Source organism: Oncorhynchus tshawytscha, linkage group LG07, assembly GCF_018296145.1.
Source record: "Oncorhynchus tshawytscha isolate Ot180627B linkage group LG07, Otsh_v2.0, whole genome shotgun sequence".
NCBI lineage: Eukaryota > Metazoa > Chordata > Actinopteri > Salmoniformes > Salmonidae > Oncorhynchus > Oncorhynchus tshawytscha.
The window spans coordinates 22,600,263-22,626,037 of NC_056435.1; the positions used below are offsets into that span (position 1 = coordinate 22,600,263).

The following is a 25,775-nucleotide window of genomic DNA, read 5'->3' on the forward strand; positions in this document are numbered from 1 at the left end:
ATTCATGTACATACTACCTCAACTGGGCCGACCAACCAGTGCTCCCGCACATTGGCTAACCGGGCTATATGCATTGTGTCCCACCCACCACCCACCACCCGCCAACACCACTTTTACGCTACAGCTACTCTCTGTTCATCATACAGTGCCTTGCGAAAGTATTCGGCCCCCTTGATCTTTGTGACCTTTTGCCACATTTCAGGCTTCAAACATAAAGATAGAAAACTGTATTTTTTTGTGAAGAATCAACAACAAGTGGGACACAATCATGAACTGGAACGACATTTATTGGATATTTCAAACTTTTTTAACAAATCAAAAACTGAAAAATTGGGCGTGCAAAATTATTCAGCCCCTTTACTTTCGGTGCAGCAAACTCTCTCCAGAAGTTCAGTGAGGATCTCTGAATGATCCAATGTTGACCTAAATGACTAATGATGATAAATACAATCCACCTGTGTGTAATCAAGTCTCCGTATAAATGCACCTGCACTGTGATAGACTCAGAGGTCCGTTAAAAGCGCAGAGAGCATCATGAAGAACAAGGAACACACCAGGCAGGTCCGAGATACTGTTGTGAAGAAGTTTAAAGCCGGGTTTTGGATACAAAAAGATTTCCCAAGCTTTAAACATCCCAAGGAGCACTGTGCAAGCGATAATATTGAAATGGAAGGAGTATCAGACCACTGCAAATCTACCAAGACCTGGCTGTCCCTCTAAACTTTCAGCTCATACAAGGAGAAGACTGATCAGAGATGCAGCCAAGAGGCCCATGATCACTCTGGATGAACTGCAGAGATCTACAGCTGAGGTGGGAGACTCTGTCCATAGGACAACAATCAGTCGTATATTGCACAAATCTGGCCTTTATGGAAGAGTGGCAAGAAGAAAGCCATTTCTTAAAGATAAAAAGTGTCGTTTAAAGTTTGCCACAAGCCACCTGGGAGACACACCAAACATGTGGAAGAAGGTGCTCTGGTCAGATGAAACCAAAATTGAACTTTTTGGCAACAATGCAAAACGTTATGTTTGGCGTAAAAGCAACACAGCTCATCACCCTGAACACAACATCCCCACTGTCAAACATGGTGGTGGCAGCATCATGGTTTGGGCCTGCTTTTCTTCAGCAGGGACAGGGAAGATGGTTAAAATTGATGGGAAGATGGATGGAGCCAAATACAGGACCATTCTGGAAGAAAACCTGATGGAGTCTGCAAAAGACCTGAGACTGGGACGGAGATTTGTCTTCCAACAAGACAATGATCCAAAACATAAAGCAAAATCTACAATGGAATGGTTCAAAAATAAACATATCCAGGTGTTAGAATGGCCAAGTCAAAGTCCAGACCTGAATCCAATCGAGAATCTGTGGAAAGAACTGAAAACTGCTGTTCACAAATGCTCTCCATCCAACCTCACTGAGCTCGAGCTGTTTTGCCAGGAGGAATGGGAAAAATTTCAGTCTCTCGATGTGCAAAACTGATAGAGACATACCCCAAGCGACTTACAGCTGTAATCGCAGCAAAAGGTGGCGCTACAAAGTATTAACTTAAGGGGGCTGAATAATTTTGCACGCCCAATTTTTCAGTTTTTGATTTGTTAAAAAAGTTTGAAATATCCAATAAATGTCGTTCCACTTCATGATTGTGTCCCACTTGTTGTTGATTCTTCACAAAAAAATACAGTTTTATATCTTTATGTTTGAAGCCTGAAATGTGGCATAAGGTCGCAAAGTTCAAGGGGGCCGAATACTTTCGCAAGGCACTGTATATGCATAGTCACTTTAACCATATCTACATGTACATACTACCTCAATCAGCCTGACTAACCGGTGTCTCACTACTTTTATAGCCTCGCTACTGTACGTATATAGCCTGTCTTTTTACTGTTGTTTTATTTCTATACCTACCTATTGTTCACCTAATAATTTTTTTGCACTATTGGTTAGAGCCTGTAAGTAAGCATTTCACTGTGATTCAAAGCTGGTGGAGATGTTTTACCCGGAAACATGTGGCTATGGCTGTGCCATGCAGACAAGACAGTGCTCAGTAACTGTTTTAACTCACAGATAGCTTAGTCATCAGTCCTTAGTGTTGCACACCTGTTGTATTTGGCACACGTGACAAATAAACTTTGATTTGATTTGTTCAGGGGAGCAACTCCCAAATAGCCACTCCCAAAGAGCTTGTTGCACACCTACGTAAGGTAAGTCTGAATACCAAATAGTGAGATGTGCTTAAATAAAAATCCATAGGAAAGGCATACATTTCCTAAGTCTGAATCAAATGTATCTATGTACTATTTTGTTTTTTGTTTTTAGTACTGTTGGAATGAAATAGGTCCCTGCTGTCTTTCTGGTTACACTAGAGGAGTGACTAAGGACTGATGACTAAGCTATCTGTGAGTTAAAACAGTTACTGAGCACTGTCTTGTCTGCATGGCACAGCCATAGCCACATGTTTCCGGGTAAAACATCTCCACCAATTCTGTACATTTAGTCCCCTTGAGCAGAGAATTGAGGCGGTGAGGTTACCATATACCGTAAGAGGGAATTGAGGTATTTTACCAAAACCACATAGGCCTACTGTTAACATTTTGATTGGTTTATCCCTGAAGCTGATAATGTGTGGTCCTATCCAGTGATGCAGTTTGGGAAATAATGAATCAAAGGGTAAAGCAAAATGTACATTTTTATTACAAATATATCCACAGGTTAAAAAACAATACTAAATGTAATTCAATACAAAAGACATAGCTGAGTTGATTAAAAAAATACAGCCTGATAAAAGTATTTTTGTGCAGATATAAATATAATAAAATTAACAACAGCTGGTGGCATGAGGCAGTTGTAGGCTTGCAGTTCAATACTACAAAATCGGATCATCTTGAAGTTGGTTGACTGGATATATGACTACACTCTCTGTTACTAAATATAGACAAGCCCATGATGGGCTTTCAATTCATAGTGATAGAGTAAGTGTCAGGCATATTCAATTTGTACAATACAAATTCAGAACTATTGAACTCAAATTCACTTTCTGAATACAAATTCAAAATTATTGAATTAAAATCAAATTTATTTTGGCACTAGTATGGCTCCACACAGGTACCCTGGCTGACATGACTGACTTGACACAGTCCAGGAAGAGCTGTGACACCAGTGGTGTCAGTTCAGCTAAACCTAGGATATGGCAAAGTATGATTTTTTTTAGGAGGTTGAAGCTCATTTATTACATTTCTACACAATTGAAAAACTCTAAAATGCAATTTCGAGAACAGCAAAAAAACAAAAAAACAACAACAAAATAGGCTGCAATGTCAACCACTACTCAACCTCATCATGAATTTAAACATTTACTAGTGGAACAGCGAATACAGTGAACATGAAATAGAGGCATAATACACAATATCAAGTCACTGCAAGGCCGACTTAAAATGCCAACATCAACGTGAAAGTAACCTGTGCATAAAACAGCTGACCGCAAATGCAAACTATGCCAGATAAATCCTACCCTGCATTGAAAGAAAAGGCATAGCCTACATCAAAGGACCTACTTAGGCCTACAATCGACAACGACGCATGAAGACAAACAACACTTGACCAAAGAATGACGAAAATAACGAAACACAAAAGGAAAATCTACAAATGCATAACACTAGAGAGCTAGCTGATGTTAGCCACCTAGCTAAAATTCATAACATATAATTTGTTTGCAAATTCGTGACATATTTTGTACGTTTTGCAAATTTGTAACATATAATACAAATTATAATTACTAAAATATCATACGAAATGGGTGGTGGACATCCACAAATGAATACAACCCATACAAAACACAGTGGTGTAAAGTACATAAGTAAAAATACTTTAAAGTACTACTTAAGTCGTTTTTTGGGTTATATGCACTTTATTTGACTATTTATATTTTTGCCAACTTTTACTTTTACTTCACTACATTCCTAAAGAAAATAATGTACTTATTACTCCATACATTTACCCTGACAGGAAAATGGTCCAATTCACACACTTATCAAGATAACATCCAATTGCCATCCCTACTGCCTCTGATCTGGTGGACTACCTAAACACAAGTGCTTCATTTGTAAATTATGTCTGAGTGTTGGTGTGCCCCTGGCTATCCGTCAATAAAAAAATCTAAAATAATTGTGCCTTCTGGTTTGCTTAATATAAGGAATTTGAAATGGTTTATACTTTACTTTTACTTTTGACTCTTAAAGTACATTTTAGCAATTCAATTTACTTTCGATACTTAAGTATATTTAAAACCAAAAACTTTTAGACTTTATTTAATCAAGAGGTATTTTACTGGGTGACTTTCACTTCTACTTGAGTCATTATTTATTAATCGGGTATCTTTACCATCCTACCATTTCTAAAGAGCTGCGTGCCAGTTATGATTTTCAATAATGTATTGTAGGCTACCTAACCGTGCCCAAAAATGTCTAACTGCCCACCAACTGGAGATGGAAACCCGCACACTGTTGAAAAAAAGGAATAAATCAAAAACTGAGGCTTGAATGCAAAATAAAGATATTTATTAAAACATCATGGTGCCCAAAAAACTGCCCACAAACGAAATAATTATATAGCTGGCTCTAGACAAAGGGCTGTCCATTCAGCACCAAGCCATGGAGCTCCACTATGCCTTTCTGTACCGAGTTGCAAAGTAGCTAAATGTAGTTAAAAAGTTGCTAATTAGGTAAAATGCTAAAAATGTCCGTGATGAGATTCAAACTCGCAACCTTTGGGTTACTAGACATTCACGTTATCTGTGACGAGATTCAAACTCTCAACGACCCCCCTCCCCTCCTTTTGATTTTGCCTAAGGTAACCTTATGTAATGTATGTCTTATGTCTTATGTAAGGTTATATATGAAGCCACCCTTGTGGAACGGCGCATATTCCTACCATGACAGTGGCATTGTTTCGTGCGCTCATTTGTGCTGCATTCAGAGATGTTCCTCGAGTGTGCGCCTAGCTCATTGTCTCACTTGCATTTTTCGCCAGGGAAGGCAAACATTCTGCGAATATTGAAGCGTTGTATCAACGAACAATGCGTCTCCGAGAATATTGAAACCTTTTGTATCGACCAGGCGGCTCCGATAATATTGATTGCAACCACGGAGGTGGTTGGTGGCACCTTACTTGGGGAGGATGAGCTCGTGGTAACGGCTGGAGCGGGCCAGCTTGTCTATCTAATATTAGTTGCACTATATGGGTGATTATTATACATTTATACTCTTATACTATTATACTTTATTATACAAAAAAACAACCCTTCATTCATACTATAGCGAATTAACTTAGCAATATTTAATGAAATTTTGCAATCAAGATTGATCTGTAAGAGTATCTCATTTTAATCGAGGAAAACTGATCGAGTGAGAGGTGGAAATGTATTACAGCTATCACAGCCTATATTTTAATAGCAATACAATAGCTTTTGGTTTCGAATGGTCACCAAAAATGAGGGATCCCTCACCTCCCAATTCCCAATTAAATGAACACATGGCTATCAGATTACAACAAGGTTTACACGGCCGAGTTCAAATGCCTACATCAATTTCAAAGCAATCGGATGCACTAACTGGCAAAGCAGACTGACACTGTCTCTGGTCTCTGCTATTATGCATTTTAATTGGGATTTTAATGATTTTAGTACATTTGTTCAGCCTACTTTAAATGTTTGGTCTTGAGCAAAGGTATGACGGCCCTGGGTGACATACTGGTCTGGACAGGATTCCGTTGTACATGCAATATTTGCTCAGAAATTGAGTGGACGCATTAATTGGTTCTCTCAAATGATTATTTTTCCTGGGGAGTTGAGACCTCTCATTGTTTGGATTTGAAATTCCAACAGTATTCCAACAGTTGTAATTGAAGGGGGGCTGTGCTCAGGGGGCTGTGTGTGGCTGTGCATGTGGGTGTTTGAGTGAGAAAGACACGGAGGAGAGCCAACCAGTAAAAGCACAGCCCCCTTAATTATCGACGCATCGTGCTGACATCAAAACATCAAAACAGCCTTTCCAGACTCTGAAGTCAGGAAGACTTCACATTAGATGTTAGCAGGGCTACCACACAGGTACAGTAGTCAAGTATGTACTGAAGACACTGGCTTGGTCACATCTCAGCTCTCTGTAACTCAATCTTATCGACTGTAGCAGAGAAGTTACAGATGACTCACAGTGGCTGAATACTGTGTATCCCAGGCGGTTTTCACATGGACTACACCACAGTCAGATTGAGGAAGTATGAAGATGATAAATGTTATAGAATCTGTTCTGAGACCTTGCTTGACTCTGTCGCTGTGGACACACCCATAGAAATAGAGACTGAAAGAATGGGAATGTCCAGTTCTAGTAATTCTATTTTTATGGTTACACCAGAACTGCTTTCATTGTGGTGGCATATACAGTTGTGCTATTGGCACCCTTAAACGTTACAATAAATGGATCAGAATGGATCTTTTCAAAACTGGTTGAATGGCTATTTTTACCCTGCTACTTACCACAGGTTAGATCAATTACACAGTAAACGAGAATCACCTGCCTCCAACCAAATTGATTAGAATTGTGAGTAATTTATTCTAGGCCATTTGAAGTGAAAAATCTCAATTCAGTTTTGATTAAAGGCCCAGTGCAGTCAAAAACATGATTTTCCTGTGATTTCCTCACTATGAGGTTGGAATAATACTGTGAAATTGTGAAAATTATAATGCCCTTTTAGTGTAAGAGCTGTTTGAAAAGATCGCCTGAAATTTCAGTCTGTTTTGGTGGGAAGGAGTTTTGGCCTGCCTGGTGACATAACCATGCAGTAAATTAGTTAATAGACCAATAAGACAAAAGAGTTCCAAACCTTTTTGCCAGTAACAGCTAGTTTTCACTTTTCCCCTAAGACAGTCCTAGCAAAATTCTTGCTTGATAAATTGCTCTTTGCTAAGAATATTTTTTTGTTTATTTTCAACCATTTAAATTGAAAACAATGTACTTAATTGTTACCCAGAAATTATTTGATATTGCAATAAAAACAGTTGCATTGGACCTTTAAAAATTATCTTGGTCCTGTGCAGTTATTAACCAAACAAATAAACGTGTGAACATGAAACTATTTTCAATTTCACCTTATTTGAGAAGAAATAGTGAATCGTGCAAGGGTGCTAATATATTCGAGGGCAACTGTAATAGAACCTACACTGTGGTACAAGTATAATACTGCACTTATATTTCATAGAGCGAGACAATGTATTTGCGTTTTTCTAACAGAGACAAAGCAACTCCACATGTCTGTTAAGAGATATGGAATATTTTGTGAGGCAGTACAAGTTCCATTTATTTGCTCCTTCTTCAGAGAAAACAAAATAAAACCATTTTAATTTTGACTCTCGTTTTTCTGTTGTGTGTAGAAATATGGTAAGGTATGGATAAATCAATTTACTTTACCAGGCTTAGGGTGGCTACCCAACGTTCAACTTCCTAATGGCTCAGTGTAAAAGTCAGTGCTTCTACACCTTCATTGCTTGCTGTTTGGGGTTTTAGGCTGGGTTTCTGTACAGCACTTTGAGATATCAGCTGATGTACGAAGGGCTATATAAATACATTTGATTTGATTTGAGTGAGCGTTTGTAGTGACCGGCTTCCCTGTTGATCTTTTAAACAGTATATTAGCCATTCATTAGTCACCATGAAAACCCAATGGTTAACCCACCCTGTTAAGAACTCTTTTTATTTATTTAAATATGTTTTATATATATTGACTTTCAATGTTTTGGGTTTTTCCCCCATCAGACTACTAATACAGTCTAAAAGCTCTCACACATCTATTCCCATTTTTATAAACAATTTTTTTTAAAATGAGCTCTTGTCAGCTGGTCATAAACCGATACCAAAGTGTCCCTTTCAGAAAACTTGTGACTTGTTATTTATAGAAAATGTATCAGCACTAGAAATTTGGTGTGAAACCCAATGGTAAATCTGTATGGAGATACAGTATATTAGTGCCAATATAACTAATTTACATAATTTGGCACTAATCTATCTGCATACTAATGCTCATAATTAATGCACAGCTGACCACAGTCATAATGGATATATCCTAAACCAATTTGTAGATTTGGCAAAAAATAATACATCTTTAACCCTTTATTCTAATTTGAATAATAGTTATTATTTATTGCTTCATTCATTTTAAAGCACAGAGGTCAATTGTTTGATACAGTAGAGACCTCTTGGTCTTTGGAGAATATGATGTCAAATCTGATATAAAAAACTTCAAAAGTGAATACTTGTATTGCCAAATAAAAAATACTGTATTATACTGATAAGGCAACTGGAAACACATTGAACAACACTGCTTGCTACAGAACAACATGACCAACATCACCTTGCAGTCCATACTCCTTTACCTTTACCTTAAACCAGGCGTAAGTGGTCAACTGGTAGCTGTGATGACAGATATGTAGTGGTCAACATTGTGCATGCTAACATACCGACCAGCGTGAATATCATACCCATGGCTCTTACTATGCAATTTGTGTTATGCTGTCAATTCATGTGGTTCTTATTTTGGTTGTGTTCATATGGCTTTGCATTGGAAGTCACTTCCTGTACTTGTACAGTATAAGTTTTGCTATATTTTGAACAGTGCATTTTTAAAATATATTTTCCCACAACTCTTAATCCTTATTTGTACATGTAGCTAGATGCATTGTTTTGGCACACTTGTCCACTGTTGTGACACTGGAGCTTCCGGGCTCAGCTCGTATGTGTCTGTGTTCTGGTCTCCATTTCGTTCCAATGTGTCTTTGTCCCAGTGATGGTTGGTCTCTACTAGTCCGTGAGTCCCTAGACCAGCACTCTCTCTCTCTTCATTGTGTCTGTCGACCTGCTCTTTGTCTCTCTCCCTCTGTTCTCTCTCTCTGTCCCTCCCCACAGTGGACCCCTGTACCAGACTGGGGCTCGGCCCCAATCCCTCACCAGACCTTGACCCTGACAAACTACGTGCCTCCTTCATACGTTCGCCTTCAGTCTCTTCTGTCTCGTGCTCCTCTTCTTCCTCCTCTTCATCTACTCTCCCTTCTATCACCCCATCTAGACTGGAGTCACTAAGAAATGTTGGGTTGTCCTCCATGGAAAGGGGGGTGTCCACGGCCATGTGGCCCACATCGGTGGGCCCTCCTGGGGTTAGAGGAAGCTCCTCACCCCCCTCCTGGTCCTGGTGCAGGCTGCAGTAGGCATACCGATGGTTCATGTGTTGGGAGTAGGAGCCCGAGTGGGAGAAGCGCTTGCCACACTTGTCACACTGGTAGGGCTTCTCTCCAGAGTGCAGGCGGCTGTGTTCAATTAGATGGTGCTTGTGCTTGAAGGCTTTCTTGCAGATCTTGCACTCGTGAGGACGCTTACCTGTGGGAATAGGACAAAACAGAGGCAGATGTGTAACTGTGGCAATTTCTTGATCTAGTACATTTGGTTTTTGTTTCGTTGCAATTGTTGAAGATCCTTTATGTGTATGCAGTTCAGTTCCTTGTTCTGGTTTGGATCATATCTGCCTGATCATGGAACACTCTGCTCACTTTAGCAACGCAACAGAAACATGATCTATCAATATCAATCACATGCTTCAAAATACATTGAGTAAGATAGTTACAGCAGACTCTGTATTTACCTGTGTGTTCGTACTTGTGTCGGAGCAGAGAGCTGCTCTTCTGGAAGGTTTTGTTACAGATGTCACAAGCGTACAGGCCTTCGTCTGTCTTCTGTAGTCTCTTCCTCCCCGGTCCCCCCTCGCCCTCTCCTCCCTCCTGTATCAGAGAGAGGTAGTCCAGACCCCCGCGGCCAATCACCTCACCCTGCAGGACACACACAGACTTACAGATGGAGAGGTCTCTACCCAATGGGCAAATGTTTGGCAAACCTTTGGCACATGACATCTTGATGATGTTATTTTCTAGTTGTATACTTGTTCTGACTGAGAAGACATCAACCAACTGGTCTCTATTAACTAGGTTAAGCCTTGTTTTTCATGACAAGATCCATATAAAATCCATTGTTTGGAATATCTACGCTTGGAGGTGACATGAAATACAGTTACACTGTTGGAAGTGACATGTACAGTATTTGTCAGCCCATCTAAGAAAAAACATCAATTTTACCATTAATGCTCGTCTCTCCTGGTGGATCCTCTTCAGCACAGCGTCTGTGTCTGACTCCATCATGTAGGTCATGGGTGAGAGGAATCCCTGGCTGCTAACTGGACGGCTGAGGGGCAGGGAGGGAACCCCATCATGCTCTGAGCCAGCTAGCCCAGCAGGCATCATAGGGTTAAACAGAGGGTAGGCACTGTAGATGGAACCCCCGACAATATGAGTGCCGCTGTAGACTGCATGATGCTGGTGGGATTAGAGTAGATTACTGTAGATTGTAGTTTAAGGAGGCAATTCTTACCAGTGCTCACACATTAAATACATAAACTGCATAGAAACATAGAAGCACGAAACAAACAACAGTCCATAGTCAGACATAAACAGTACCCCCTCTTCCTGCCCCACATCTGCACACGCACATGGTTTACTTTATTAGGATCCCCATTAGCTACTTAGCACATGTAGCAGCTACTCTACCTGGTGAGGAGGTGGACTGAGATTGACACTCAGCCTCCGGTGGTGATGGTTCTCTGCCTGGTCTCTCTGGGTCTTCTGTCTCTTCTCTTCCCAGTGAGGGTGTCCATTATAGGGCTTGCTGTCCTCTATGGCTTTCCCCTCCTGGGGCTTGGGGAGGGAGAGATCCAGGGGTTGGTCATTCTCAGAGCTATATGACCGGTGGGTCCTTCCCTGGGGGGCGGCTCGGCTTGCAGGAGTGTTGAGGATGGCAGAGGACAGGTCCAGGCAGAGGTGCGAGCCGAACCCTGAAGAGGGGACCCGTCTTTGCCCCAATGGGGGAGGGGATGACATGTCTGTAGCAGGGCTGGTTGGTGCTGGTTGGCCAGGGCTGCCTTCACTCCTGCCACTCTCCTGGCTGGAACAATGGGACCTCATGGCAAGTGAGTCTGGGCTGGGCGGGAAGGGGGAGTGCATGGCAACCAGCAGCTGCTGAGGGACAGAGTTCCAGCTGGGTCTCTGGAGAGGAGACTTGTCTTTCGGGAAACCATTGGTCATCGCTGGGGGTTTGTGGTTATCTGGTGATGGTGGTGGGTGGAGAGGGGGTCTGGTGGAGAAGTAGAGGGGGGAGAGGTGTTTTTTACTGTGAGGATCCTCAGACACCTCCATGGCCTCTCGGTAAATCTTACAGAGGTAGCGCTCGTGCTGGAGTAAGATGGCGGGGCTGGGAAAGAGCTGGGAGCACCAACGACATGTTACCCCTCCACTTACACCCTGGCCATCACCCGAGCCGGCACGGTCGCGTTTTAGTTTCAACGGAGCCTCCGGTGATGCCTTCCCATCTCTCCCGCCATTGTGAACCCCCAGTCTTCCTTCTTCCCTGGCTGAGCCTGACCCTCCCTCCTCCCTGTGCAGCATCGCCTGCAGCATCTGCTCAAACTTTTCCCCGGTGCCGGCATGGAGGTATGGCAGCAGGGTGGACTCCTTGAACACACTGGCCCGGAGAAAGCGTTCCGGCGTGGGGTCCCACCGCCGGCCCAACTCCCAGCCTAGCTCCTGGCCCCGGAGGAGACGCGTACCATGGTCTCTAGGGAGATACAGGTTCCTCTCTAACCCCATTGGAGGACGTTCCTCCTGGGTGTGGGGAGGGTAGGGAGAGCCCATCCTACTGCTGTTCCTTCCACTACCTGCAGAGGGCGACGCAAGGGAGGAGTAGTAGGCCCCATGGTGGCCATGTCCGTTGTTATAGCTCCCTTCTCCTCCTCCTCCGCTGCCTCCTCCTCCTCCGGTCAGGCACTTCTTACTGCTGAGGTGTGAGCTGTAGGAGCCAGAGTGAGAGAAACGCTTCTTGCAATTGGAGCACTCGTACGGTTTCTCACCTAAAGGAAGCAGCGCAGACAGGGAATATCAATCCAAGATACTACAGAAAACATTTAATTGTAAAAAAAAACTGATTTGACTTCATAGAGGAGATCATGCTCTTCTGCTCTTGATTCTACCCTCTTAACCACCTATCCTTAATAATAAACCTGTTGTACATAAGGCACTACCTATATAAGATTCTACTGAACCTACAGTACCTTATCTGACACGACGTAAAGTTGACGGGATTGATTTGGATTGTCCATTTCCTTACCACTGTGGATGCGGAGGTGCTCCTTGAGATGGTGTTTGTACTTGAAGGCTTTCCCACACTGAAGACACTTGAACTTCCTGCTCTCTATGCCATGGTCGGACCCAGGGTGCTGTACCAATCACACACAGACATAACCATACATACAGTCAAATCAGTAGGCCTGCCTACAAGAGATTAAGAATTCACATGAGATCGGCATTGCATGTTGAACAGTCAAACTAAATGAACTAACACAACACTCTTTTCGGAGTCATTTTCGGAGCTGGTTCATATCCAGCTCAAAATACCATTAAAAAGAGTGTCACCTTGTAGTAGATGGACTCCAAAATAATTATTTTATATTTCTTCCAGTGTCTCACCTTATCCTCTACCTGACTGTGCAGTGCCATGTGTTGTTCCATCTGTGCCCTATAGCGGGGAGTGTACCCACAGACCGGGCACACCATGTGCCCCCCGTCCCGCTCATGGCAGAACTTGATGTGCTCGCGTAGAGACGCACCGAGGTGGTAGGTGCGCTGGCAGAAAGGACATGCCTGAAGGTTCCTCATAGCATCCGGACTCAGAGGGATGCCATCTAGGGTGCACACACACCAGAGAGAGAGAGGGTGAACTAAACCTTCAGGAAGATACAATGTCCAGTCCTCAAACTATATCTACATACAGTTCAAGTCCGAAGTTTACATACACATATGTTGAAGACATTAAAACTCGTTTTTCAACAACTCCGCAAATGTCTTGTTAACAAACTATAGTTTTGGGAAGTCGGTTAGGACATCTACTTTGTGCATGACACAAATAATTTTTCCAACAATTGTTTACAGACAGATTATTTCGCTTATAATTCACTGTATCACAATTCCAGTGGGTCAGAAGTTTACATACACTAAATTGACTGTGCCTTTAAACAGCTTGCTTTAGAAGCTAGTGATAGGCTAATTTACATACTTTGAGTCAATTGGAGGTGTACCTGTGGATGTATTTCAAGGCCTACCTTCAAACTCAGTGCCTCTTTGCTTGACATCATGGGAAAATCAAAAGAAATCTGTACAAACAATAGTATGCAAGTATAAACACCATGAGACCATGCAGCTGTCATACCGCTCAGGAAGGAGACGCGTTCTGTGTCCTAGAGATGAACGTACTTTGGGGAAAAAAGTGCAAATCAATCCCAGAACAACAGCAAAGGACCTTGTGAAGATGCTGGAGGAAACAGGTACAAAACTATCTATATCCACAGTACCTCGAGTCCTATATTGACATAACCTGAAAGACTACTCAGCAAGGAAGAAGCCACTGCTCCAAAACTGCCATAAAGAAGGCAGACTACAGTTTGCAACTGCACATGGGGACAAAGATCGCACTTTTTGGAAAAATGTCCTCTGGTCTGATGAAACAAAAATGGAACTGTTTGGCTATAATCGTTATGTTTGGAGGAAAAAGGGGGAGGCTTGCAAGCCGAAGAACACCAACCCAACCGTGAAGCATAGGGGTGGCAGCATCATGTTGTGGGGGTGCTTTGCTGCAGGAGGGACTGGTGTGCTTCACAAAATAGATGGCACCATGAGGTAGGAAAATGATGTAGATATATTGAAGCAACATCTCAAGACATCCGTCAGGAAGTTAAATGGGTCTTCCAAATGGACAATGACCCTAAGCATATACTTCCAAAGTTGTTGCAAAATGGCTTAGGGACAACAAAGTCAAGGTATTGGAGTGGCCATCACAAACCTCAATCCCATAGAAATTGTGTGGGCAGAACTGAAAAAGTGTGTGCGAGCAAGGAGGCCTACAAACCAACTTATTGTGGGAAGCTTGTGGAAGGCTACGCGAAATGTTGACCCAAGTTAAACAATTTAAAAGCAATGCTACCAAATACTAATTGAGTGGTATGTAAACTTCTGACCCACTGGGAATGTGATGAAAGAAATAAAAGCTGTAAAAGCTGAAATAAATAATTCTCTCTACTATTATTCTGACATTTCACATTCTTAAAATAAAGTGGTGATCCTAACTGACCTAAAACAGGGGATTTTTACTGGGATTAAATGTCAGGAATTGTGAATAACTGAGTTGAAATGTATTTGGCTAAGGTGTATGTAAACTTCTGACTTCAACTGCACGTATATCTATAGGCCTCTAAAGATAGGCATCACATTTTCCCCCCCTGCCATTTTGAAAAAAAGTAGCTCTATGAATCTTGTAGCAAGCCTTAATAGAAATTACGAGAAAGGTGTTTGTGTGAAAGCAGACAGTCGTCTACCTGGAAAACTAGCCTTATTAGCAAGCAGTAGATAGAGACATGCAGTGTGTTTGTGTCAAAGCAGGCAGAGAGTAGCCTACAGTACCTTGTCCCTCAGGTGAGCGCTGCGTCCCAGGAGACCAGATGGGAAGGGGGTCATCGTGAAGGTTCAGGCTGCCAGGGTGATACATGGCTGGGGCTGTAGCGCTGCCGTTAGGGGGCTGATGGTGCTGGTGGTAGTGGTGGGAGGCAGGGTGGTGGGAGGATGCCTTTCTCAGCTGCACCAGGAAGTCATAGTGGGCCATGTCCTCCAGGGCCTGACTGTCTGACCTGTGACCTGCTGGGAAAAAGAGGGATAGGGGATAAAAACATGTGCTGTGCCTAAGGACACCCAACAAATAAACCATAGGCTCTCATGCCCTATTGCTTAAATATGATGTAATTATATGAAATGAACAGAGACTGTGAGCAAATCCCAAATTACAGTATTTTATGTGTAGTGAATTTAATTAATAGTCAACTGGTCTGGTTCCAGATAGTAAACAAAATAGAACAGATAGAGAGGGCACATTCACAATGACACTATTTTCTATGAAGGGCACTACTCTGGTCGAATGTAGTGCACTATCTAGAGAATATATCACCCTTGTGCTTGCAATGTTTTAGTCATTGTTTAACACTCTTAGATAAAATACATAGTTATACTGTGTTTTGAATTTTATGAACAACTATGAAAGAGAGAAGTTGTCTGCTCTGGGCATCCGCGGGAATAGCCAAGAAGCTTTTGTCATTGACCTTGAGTGCTGTAACAGGCAGCAAAACCCACAGACGTAATGTCATGTGAAGAGAAGACGAGAGGGCGCTTTGCTTTCTATCACAATCAGAGTGCTCTGCTCTGCACTGAGTTGCCTGCCTGTGACAGACTTTGAGGAAGTTTTTTCAAATGTTTGCAGATGTTGGCATATTTTGATCCGTTCTTCATGTGGCGAGGGAAGAGCCTGTGTGGTTGAGTGTTGTAAAAATTGGGCTTTGCATTCATCGGGCACAGCCAAATCACATGAGGTGAGAGAGGAGAGAGGGAAAGAAAGGGAGAGAGAGAGAGAGATAGAGTGTGTGTGTGTGTGATAGAGAGAGAGAGAGAGAGGGAAAGAGAGGGGGAGAGAGAGAGAGAAAGAGAGAGGGGGAGGGGGGGGAGAGAGGAGAGAGGGAGAGAGGGAAAGAGAGAGAGAGAGAGAGAGAGAGAGAGAGGGAGAGAGAGAGAGAGAGAGAGAGAGGGAGGGAAGAGAGAGGAGAAGAGAGAGAGAGAGAGAGAGAGAGAGAGAGAGAGAGAGAGAGAGGGAAAGAGAGGGAAAGAGAGAAAGAAAGAAAGAAAGAGAAAAGGGAGCAACAAGTGATTGTTAGGAGGCGAGCTGTGTGAGCCTTTGATCTCCTATCTAAATAAAAGGGAAGTGTGTGTGAGCGTGTGTGTCTCTGAGCAAAATGAAAGGGAAAGCCTCTCAGATTCTGCTCCGTTCTGATTTCGGTACGGTAACCATCACCTCTTTGGTACATGGAAATATTGCGACATTGTGGTGGGATGACTCTTTTGTCATGCTGCAGCATATTCAAAGACTATGCTTGTATCTTAAATGGCATTTAATACCTTATTATTTGTTTTGCTTTTATCTTGTGTTCCCAACCTCGGTTTTCTTTTCCTGAAGCCTAGTTTACTGGATTAAGACTGTTGTCAAAAAAGCTCATACACAAAATAATGCATAAATGCTTACTTTATATACTATATATACTTTATATACTTTATATACTATATATACTGGACAACTATCTAAAAACAACATGCAGCACTTTCAATGATTTTATCAGTTACAGTTCTTATAAGGGGATCAGTCAATTGAAATAAATGTATTAGGCCTTAATCTATGGATTTCATATGACTGGGAATACAGATGTGCATCTGTTGGTCACAGATGCCTTAAAAAAAGGTAGGGGAGTGGTTCAGAAAACCAGTCAGTTTCTGGTGTGACCACCATTTTCCTCATGCAGCGTGACTCATCTCCTTTGCATAGAGTTGATCAGCCTGGAATGTTCTTCAATGGCTGTGTGAAGTTGATGGATATTGGCTGGAATTGGAACACACTGTTGTACATGTAAATCCAGAGCATCCCAAACATGCTCAATGGGTGACATATCTGGTGTGTATGCAGGCCATGGAAGAACTGGGACATTTTCAGCTTCCAGGAATTGTGTACAGATCCTTGTGACATGGGGCCATGCAATATCATGCTGAAACATGAGGTGATGGCGGAAGATGAATGGCACGACAATGGGCCTCAGGACCTTGTCACTGTATCGCTGTGCATTAAAATTGCAATCAATAAAAATGCAATTGTGTTTGTTCTCCATAGCTTATGCCTGCCCATACTAGAACCCCACCACCACCATGGGGCAACTGTTCACCATGTTGACATTAGCAAACCGCTAGCCCACACAACGCCAAAAACGTGGTCTGCGGTTGTGAGGCCAGTTGAACATACTGCCAAATTCTCTAAAATGACGTTGGAGGTGGCTTATGGTAGATAAATTAATATTAAATTCTCTGGCAACAGCTCTGGTGGACATTCCTAAGGTCAGCATGCTAATTGCACAAACTTGAGACATTTGTGGCATCGTGTTGTGTTACAAAACTGCACATTTATTGCACAAGGGGTACCTTTGTAATGATCATGCTGTTGAATAAGCTTTTTGATATGCCACACCTGTCAGGTGGATGGTTTATCTTGGCAAAGGATATCTTGGCACTAACAGGGATGTAAACACATTTGTGCAAAACAGTTTTGAGAAATAAGCTTTTTGTGCACATGGGACATTTCTGGGATCTTTCAATTCAGCTCAAGGAACACTTTACATGTTGCGTTTATATTTTTGTTCAGTATAGTACACTACTTTTGACCAAAGCTCTATGGTAGTAGTGCACTATAGGGTGCCATTTGGGATATTTGGGATAAACAAATCTTGGTTAACCCAGAACTAAAGTCTTGCATAATTGGTCAGATGCTCAATTAAGTTCTGGATCATATGTGTTAAGAGAAGGCATAGAACGAGTATCGGAACCGGAACGAAAAGCTCCACCCTTTTTCTTTCTAGTTGCAGGTAAGTCTATAGGCCAAATGTCCCCTCCCCTTCCAAAATTCGAAAGATACAAAAACCTGCGAAATCGTGATTTGTCCAAAGCACCGGAAACTAATACTGCTCGTTATCTCACGCATCCCGTTGTATCATGACAGATCTATGGTACCATCCTTGTTTAAGTAGTCTGTCCATAAGAGAATAGGGACAAACCAAGACTGAAGAAGAAAAAGTGTGACCTTTGTTGATAAGCTTACTATAGGTCTTGAGTGATCCCTGCTCCCTCTCTCCATCCTTGTCCTCCATGGTTAGCCCACTCCCAGGGCTCTCCTCCTCCTCGGCCCCCTCTGCCCAGTGGCCCCCTCTGGGGCTGGGGCTGAGGCTTAGGTTGTGGGACCGAGTTGAGAGGCCCCTAGGGCTGGGGCTGCCTGCTGGCTCAGTCCCCTCCCCGTCACCCTCTCCCTCACTGGGGGTCAGACTGGTCTTGTCCAGGCTGTCCTGATAGTCCTGGACCTCTAGGCTCCACAAACCCACCGTATCATCATCCTTCCCCTCCGAGCCCAGCGAACTGGCCTGCTCAATGTCCACTGTCAAGAGAGAGAGAGAGAGAGAGAGAGAGAGAGAGAGAGAGAGGAGAGGGTGGAAAGAAGGTTTATAAGTTACATATTAGGTCATTTTATTTCACTCTCGTTAGAATCTAAATTAATTAAGAGTCTACTTAAATAAAGTACAAAAAAAATTACATTATAAAAGAAACCTTACATTTAAAACCTTGCAATCATGTAATTACCCTCAATTCCCCTCAATTATTAGTTCAAGTGGTGAATATTTTCACAGGGTTAATCGAACTGTCCTCTCATTTTTGACATTGCGTTACTGACATATCTAACACAGTGAGAGAACATTTTAAAAGGCAAAATGCACAGACATAACTGGAGAGTGTATAAAACAGCAGAGTACAACACATCAAAGTGTGAGAGTGCTATTGTATCCAGGGCCACTTTTTCCCACCGTGGAGACAATGAATGATTATCAAACACACGCACACACACACATGCAAGTACACACACACACACATGCAAGTACACACACACACACATGCAAGTACACACACACACACATGCAAGTACACACACACACACATCTGAGAGGGACCGTATAAGCCACTTTTTTCCCATCGTGAAGACAATTCATGTGGATCACAAACACATGCAGGGGATTTCAACTGTAGACTCTTATTTCCCAAACTCTTCTGAGGTCTTTCTCTTTCTATCTCTTTCCCCTCACTCTGATTAGCAATATCTAATCCTTACTACATAGAACCATGCATTCACTTTGATGGGTTAATATAGAACTTTACTTTTTAACGGGGCAGCTCTTTTAGGCACAGGGTTGGCACATGAAAATATGTGTTTATGTTTCTCTATGTAAAACAGTGTAAGTCACTTCAAACAAAGCCAAACAAAAACACAACAGTTCATAAACTATAAAATTCAGCTCTGCAACTTTGACTGGGTATGGCAGGGACATTTCCACATTCTGAAATGGCATTTTTGACCCCCCAATTGTTTCATTAGAATGTGATACAAAATGTGGCACCTTGTGCTTTAGGACCATGCGGACACCTCCTAGCTGTCGGGTAGGCTGTTTGGAGTGTTTATCCGGCTGGATATAAAAAAATATATAATAGTATTTAGTTATGCCCCCTCACTTCTAAAAGCAAATTTACGTTAAATTTAGAAGTCGCACATATAGTTTTGTAGAGCATGTATGTGTACAGACATTGAACGAAAGTATTGCGTCTGAATTATGAATTGTAGCTCAGTTGGTAGAGTGTGGTGCTTGTAATGCTAGGGTACTAGGTGCAATTCCTGGGCCCACCCATATTTAAAATATATGCAGGCATGACTTTCAGATGCTATGGATAAAAGCGTCTGCTAAATGGCATTGATATATAAAGTGGGAAACATTTTCAGCTTCGCTCTGACCGCATTGGCAATATCTAATCATTACCACATAGAACCATACATTCACTTTGATGTGTCTAGCACTGCACAGAACCATTCACTTTGATGGGTTTATATACAGTACATCATTGCATATAACCCTTCACTAAAGACAAAGCTCTGATGTGTGTGACTTTGACAGTATTTTCCACTAGACACAGTATGTGCTGAATTGGCACTGATAGGAGCAGTGTTGGCAAAGTAAAAATGTCATCCTACAGTTTGTTTCCTCGTGTGTTGATTGTTTAAAACTCCTACTGTTCATGTGACATCAAATGAAGGCAAACACACAAGCTGCATATTTTCCGTGAAATAAACACAAATATACAACCTAAACACAGACATCGATACCTTAGCAAATGAGAACTCGGAGAGGGATGTGTACAGTACAGCATGTGTACACACTTTTGAATGAGATGTTTTTGTGATGTATTTACTGTTATGAAGTCATGGAATTAATCACTGGCCTGTATTCAGTTCATAGGCATGTGAATTACTTGCAGCTTTGCTACGAGTACATCGTAAATGGCTATTTATGAAGCCGTTTTACATTTACATTTCCAAGGAATGACTCTAGGTATGACTGGATTTCTATTCTCTTCTCATTTAAAAATAAATCAATTGAAATGACCCCCTAGGTTTTTTGTCTTACGTTATGTGATTGTGTTCACACACGGTGAGTAAGCAGATTGAGTTCATGTTTGGGGAACCCACTGCCATTTTAGAAGAAAAAAAATGTATTGGTCAAATGAGTAATCAAGATGGGACACACTTGTATCATTCTCACTGACTGCATATACAGAAGAGCTGAGGTGAGTAAATTCAGACGTGACCTTTATAGTTATGACTGTGATGCTTTGACTGTCGTGGAGTGGTGGGCTGGTGGGCTCGAGGGGCAGCCCAGAAATGCAGCTATTTCATTTCCAGCATCCTCAGTTTCGCTCTGCTCTCTCACAGTAAATGCATGCTCCGGCTGACTTGCAGGGAGCGTGGTTCACAACTTTGAAGAGCCAAAATGAGGATGTGCTGGGCCGAGTTGTTAGGCATCTCCTCTGTCTGTCTAATCACTGAAGTTGGTGTCAGCACAGTGATGTAGATATTAATATGGTGAGTGTTCTTGTTCTCAGACAGTCCTCCAAACAGTCCCCTGAGGACTCACTAATCGACAGCCTCAACCATGTGATGCAGCAGAGTAGCGCGATTAAAGGTTACAATCCCATCCCATGAAACATGCAAAATGACAGTTGTCCTGTGTTCTCACTTGTGTTCTACTCTCCAATTCCTCTCCTCTCCTTCTCTCTTTGTCTCCTTCTCTCCTGTCTCCTCCTTCCTAGCCCCTGCACTGTTCAGCCTCTCTTGGATTTATTGGTTCTTACTCAATATAAAAGAGTTTGTGAAGAATGCACTTGCTATCCAAATAAATAAATCAAGTGTGCAGATAATGAAAGCAATCCCCAGGCCAGGTTGTGTGATGCTGCTTTAATGACAGCACATGCCGTACAGTGTCAATCACTGTTATAGGAGAGAAAAATGTAATCCAATTTGGGAGGTAATGTGGACCAGACCAAAGTTCTCTCTCTCACTGGTAGGTTGGGACTGACTGTATGGCTGAGCCCAAATGGCACCCTACTCCCTACATAGTGCACTACGTTTGGCCAGAGCCTTATGGGCCCTGGTCAAAAGTAGTGCGCTTATATAGCGAGTTGGGTGTGATTTGGGGTGTACTATATGTCTTGCAGAGAAATCCCAGCAGGAATTAGAGTCTCGTCTCAACAACATGCTGCAACATGGGCCATATAGTTGTACCTCTCTATCTCCCGTCGTTTCAGGAAACAGATTGGATCACAATTTCATCCCATGTAAAAGGAATGTAATGTAGTCCCTCTGTCTTTCCACAGTTCAGCTAGATCTCAGTGAAGAGAGACAAAGTAGAAGCGACCAAGCCTAACTCTGGAGCCATATACTGTACTGAAGCAAGATATTATACCATGTGGTGTGGCAACAAAGTTGACGTTAAATTTGACAATAAAATAGATTAAAATAACTTGTATTTTGAAAAGAGTTTAAATATAAAGCAATTCTGCAGCCTATTCCATTCTCTGTCAGTCCATCATTACAAAGCTATATAAATGCAATATTAGCAAAACTTTTGATAAGTCAATTATGCCATTAATCATTAATATTGGTAAAAGTCCTAATTCAATTGGTACCTTTCATAAATTAGATCAAGGCCCCTGAAATGATTTTATAATAATACACCTGCTCAGAGAAAGAGATTTCGTTTAAGAAGTCATTATTTACACATCTAAAAAAGATAGGGCTAACAATGATTAGCACCCCTGTTTTCAGTACTACAGCACACTACCCTTGCGAGGATAACGACAACAATACTTTTCCTAAAATGTTTTATGAGATTGGAGAACAAAATAGCCCAATAACATCAAATATGCACCACCATATTTTACCATAATTGATGAAAAATATATATATATGTATATATTTGACCATATTTGCTGGTAAAATACGGTGGTGGATCTTCGATGTTATGGGGCTAGGTTTGCTTCTACTGTCGTGGGGCTCTTTTCGAGGTCAACGGCATCATGAACTATACCAAGATGGCCGCAAGTGGATCTTTCAGCAAGACAATAACTACAAGCACTAATCAACATCCACAAAGAAATAGTTAATTGACCACAAAATCAACGTTTTGCAAGGGCGATCTCAAGTCTCCGGACATGAACCCTATTGAAAACCTGTGGTTTGAATTGAAGAGGGTTGTCCATAAGTGCAGATGAAGGATATAAAGGATCTGGAAAAATTCTGTATGAAGGAATGGTCTAACATCCCTCCCAATGTGTGCTCCAATCTCAATAAAACATTTATTTAAAAAAAGGCCAGTGTCATTATCCTCGCAAGGGGAGGATGCTAGAGTACTGAAAACAGGGGTGCCAATCATTTTGACCACAACATTTTTGAGATTTTTTTTTTTATAACTTGTTCAAACAAATCTCTTTCTCTGAGCAATTGTATTTGTACAAAATAATATCATTTCCCAAAATGTTTTACAGTCTTTTTTGCTCATCTATATCAAGGGTGGCAATTATGTGAATTTCTCAAAATACTTTTAGTTCCCTAAAATGGGGGACTATGTACAAAAAGTGATGCAATTTGCAAGTGCCACCCGATATCGATGAAAATGAAAGCTGGAAGTCTGCACTTTAACTTCATAGTCATTATTGTATAATTTAAAATCCTAAATTCTGGAGTACAGAGCCAAAACACCGGCACGTGTCACTGTCCAATTACTTTTGGAACTCGCTGTATATATTTCAAACTCTATTATTAAAATGTCATTCTAAAAGTGAAATTGGTTCACTCAAACATTTTGATTTTTATTATAAACCTAAATTATACTCTGACAATATTTTTGAGGTTCGGAGATTTGCACAGACTTGATGACTTCCAAGGAAATAAAATACCAATCTACGAAAAGGAGAAGAAACCATGTGGGCCCCATATGACAGTAAATTAATTCATCACTACAGCTAAAAAGATCAATGAAAAAAAGAGGGAATTATACATATTTTGTTGTTTTCAAATGGTGGAGGGGAAAAGGAGTCACTCACTATTATTGATCTTGAGGAATCTGACATGCAAACGCAATGATAAAACAACAAGGAAATGCTAATCAAATGGCTACCCGGACTATTTGGCTACCCGGACACACCCCCTCTTTTACGCTGCTACTACTCTCTGTTTATTATCTATGCATAGTCACTTTACCTCTACCTACATGTACATATTACCTCAATTACCTCGACTAACCTGTGCTCCCTGCACATTGACTCTGACATTGTCTCGGTACCCCCTGTATATAACCTCGCTACTGTTATTTTACTGCTGCTCTTTAATTATTTGTTATTTGTTTTTTGTTAGTTTTTTACTTCACACTTGTTTTTCTTAAAACTGCATTGTTGGTTAAGGGCTTGTAAGTAAGCATTTCACTGAAAGGTATTCGATACACCTGTTGTATTCGGCGCATGTGAGAAATACAATTTGATTTGATTTGAAGGCAACAGTAAACATGCCGTACCCCACCAATTATGCAGCGCCCCCATGGGTCAATTGAGATTTGCATGTGACTACCACATTTTTGTTAATTACTATAGGTCCCACCTTGGGCCATTCAGTGTAATTTTGGAAAGGCCGAATCTCTGTGGCTAAACGCATCATTCACCCAAGTATCGTCCTAATCGGGCCAGTGGTGTCTGAGATATCATGTGTGACTAACGTCCTAACGGAGAGAGAGAGATCCACCGTCACCTCCCCGATTTCCTCGTGGGGGACAGTTAAATTAGTCAAATGTCTAAGTATTTTTAAACATATTTCAGATTAATTAAAGGGGTGATACTAAAGGGGTGAACGATTTGGATAAAAAGTCAAATGTACACTTTTCAAAATATCTGAATGCCTTTACTTAGCAACAATCAGACATGGCAAAGATGCCATTGGGGCAGTCGTAAAACAAGCACTTTCACACGGCCAACTGTTGTTCAACATAACGTCCAGAAAATCCGTATGTTTCTCAACTCTCTGAAGAAATAGAAATGAAATTCACAATTTTACAGCCGTGTTACCACATGAAGGTATAGGAGAGGAGGCCACATTGACAGGAATGGCAGCAGCATTTCTCAAGACACAGAGGAAATTGTAATGGTGGGGCGAGCAAAACACACGCTTGTGCAGTATAGAACTAAAACTCATAAAATCTATCTACATTAATGTACTTTTCTTGTGCAAGTTCAATAAAAAAACATCTTATTGATACAGGGAATGTATTAGAAGAAATGCGCGAGTTACTTTAAAATATATATATAATGTTTTGAAAAACAAACAAACTCCCTAATAGACAAGATACCATTTCTCTCACAATAACCAAAATGTGAAATGCTATGTTTACACAAGACACATATTTAGACAGAGACACACATGCAGGAGCAAGCAGGAAATAGTTACAGTAGCCTACCTATGATGACTGTAGCACAGGCAGAATATCCATACTGTATTAATCTTGAAGTTCCACAATGATGATGATGATGAAGAGGATTTATTTAGGACATTTTAGGGATCAACTAGCCCAAAACACTAACGCAACGCAATGTCTGAATTATAGCAAATACCAAAGCAGCTATTTGACATTCTTGCAATGAGTCAGAGGCACCACATCTAAGAACAAACACCTCCCACTCCAACGCTTCTATCAACACTGTCAGTCTGTCAGGGAGGCAGGCAGGTCCATCGCTCTCTCTGCCCTCGTTTGGCCTGGTCTGATAGCACACAGAGAGAGCAAGGCCACATTGCAGAGAGGGAACCAGGACATTATAGCAAAGCATTCAGTATATCAAAGATGCCTATTTGCCTCTAAATTATTAACTGGTAATAGATTAGACATCAACTACGGTACTGGCCACACATATTCAACTAATATGCAGAACAACCATTCGTATTGTTCAATTGTTTGGTGGTAGAATAAATCCTTAATAATTACTCTGCATCAAATGCATGTCGATAAAGCTTTTACAACAGCCTTATATTTAGCTGCAGCTTACAACATTCTTACTGTAGAGTAAAGGGTAGAACAAGTGTCTGTCTAATTGATGGTCAAATAAATAACCTACAGGTTATTAACAGGACAGATAATGTACAGTAAGTGTGTACATTTTAGGCCCACTACCGTAAGTGTGTATATTTTAGGCACACTACCGTCAGACTTGCAGAGACACTTGCCCTGATGTACTGTGCAGTAGGCCACACTGTTGTATTGCTGCAGAAGAGTGAACGTTCATGCTATAAAACTGTGCTACTGGGATGGACTCCCTGGAGGCGAAAGAAAGGCAACACCTGTTCAGGCCTGGTGCTGGCATGCAGAGAAGAACGATTGAAAAAAAAAGAAGATGAGAAGAGCTGCACACTCTGGGAGCTCAGATGCAATCATTTTATAAGCAATGTTTCGACAGCTAAGACCTTTGCTCCCTTCGGTCTCAGTGTAGAGATCCATGTGAAGCCAGTCGTGTGATTAATGTCTTTATTGCTATCCATTGTAAATCATGTTTGGAGGCCTATGTAGCCAAATAGTATTTATGATCTAATGTTATCCA

The 25,775-nt window shown here is 41.5% G+C and overlaps 1 protein-coding gene across 1 annotated transcript in view; it reads right to left on the minus strand.

Moving 5' to 3' along the window:
• Nucleotides 1-6,803: 6,803 nt before the first annotated feature.
• LOC112254146 (zinc finger E-box-binding homeobox 1) overlaps nucleotides 6,804-25,775 on the minus strand; it is a 49,670-nt gene continuing 30,698 nt past the window's right edge. Inside the window, exons 2-9 of the mRNA XM_024426425.2 lie at nucleotides 17,869-18,198; nucleotides 14,595-14,828; nucleotides 12,609-12,823; nucleotides 12,250-12,358; nucleotides 10,638-11,992; nucleotides 10,170-10,406; nucleotides 9,683-9,866; nucleotides 6,804-9,420 (exon numbers count right to left, since the gene is read on the minus strand). Of these exons, the coding sequence (XP_024282193.1) occupies nucleotides 8,717-9,420; nucleotides 9,683-9,866; nucleotides 10,170-10,406; nucleotides 10,638-11,992; nucleotides 12,250-12,358; nucleotides 12,609-12,823; nucleotides 14,595-14,828; nucleotides 17,869-18,198 (3,368 nt within the window). The 3' untranslated portion in view covers nucleotides 6,804-8,716. The remainder of the gene's footprint in view (nucleotides 9,421-9,682; nucleotides 9,867-10,169; nucleotides 10,407-10,637; nucleotides 11,993-12,249; nucleotides 12,359-12,608; nucleotides 12,824-14,594; nucleotides 14,829-17,868; nucleotides 18,199-25,775) is intronic.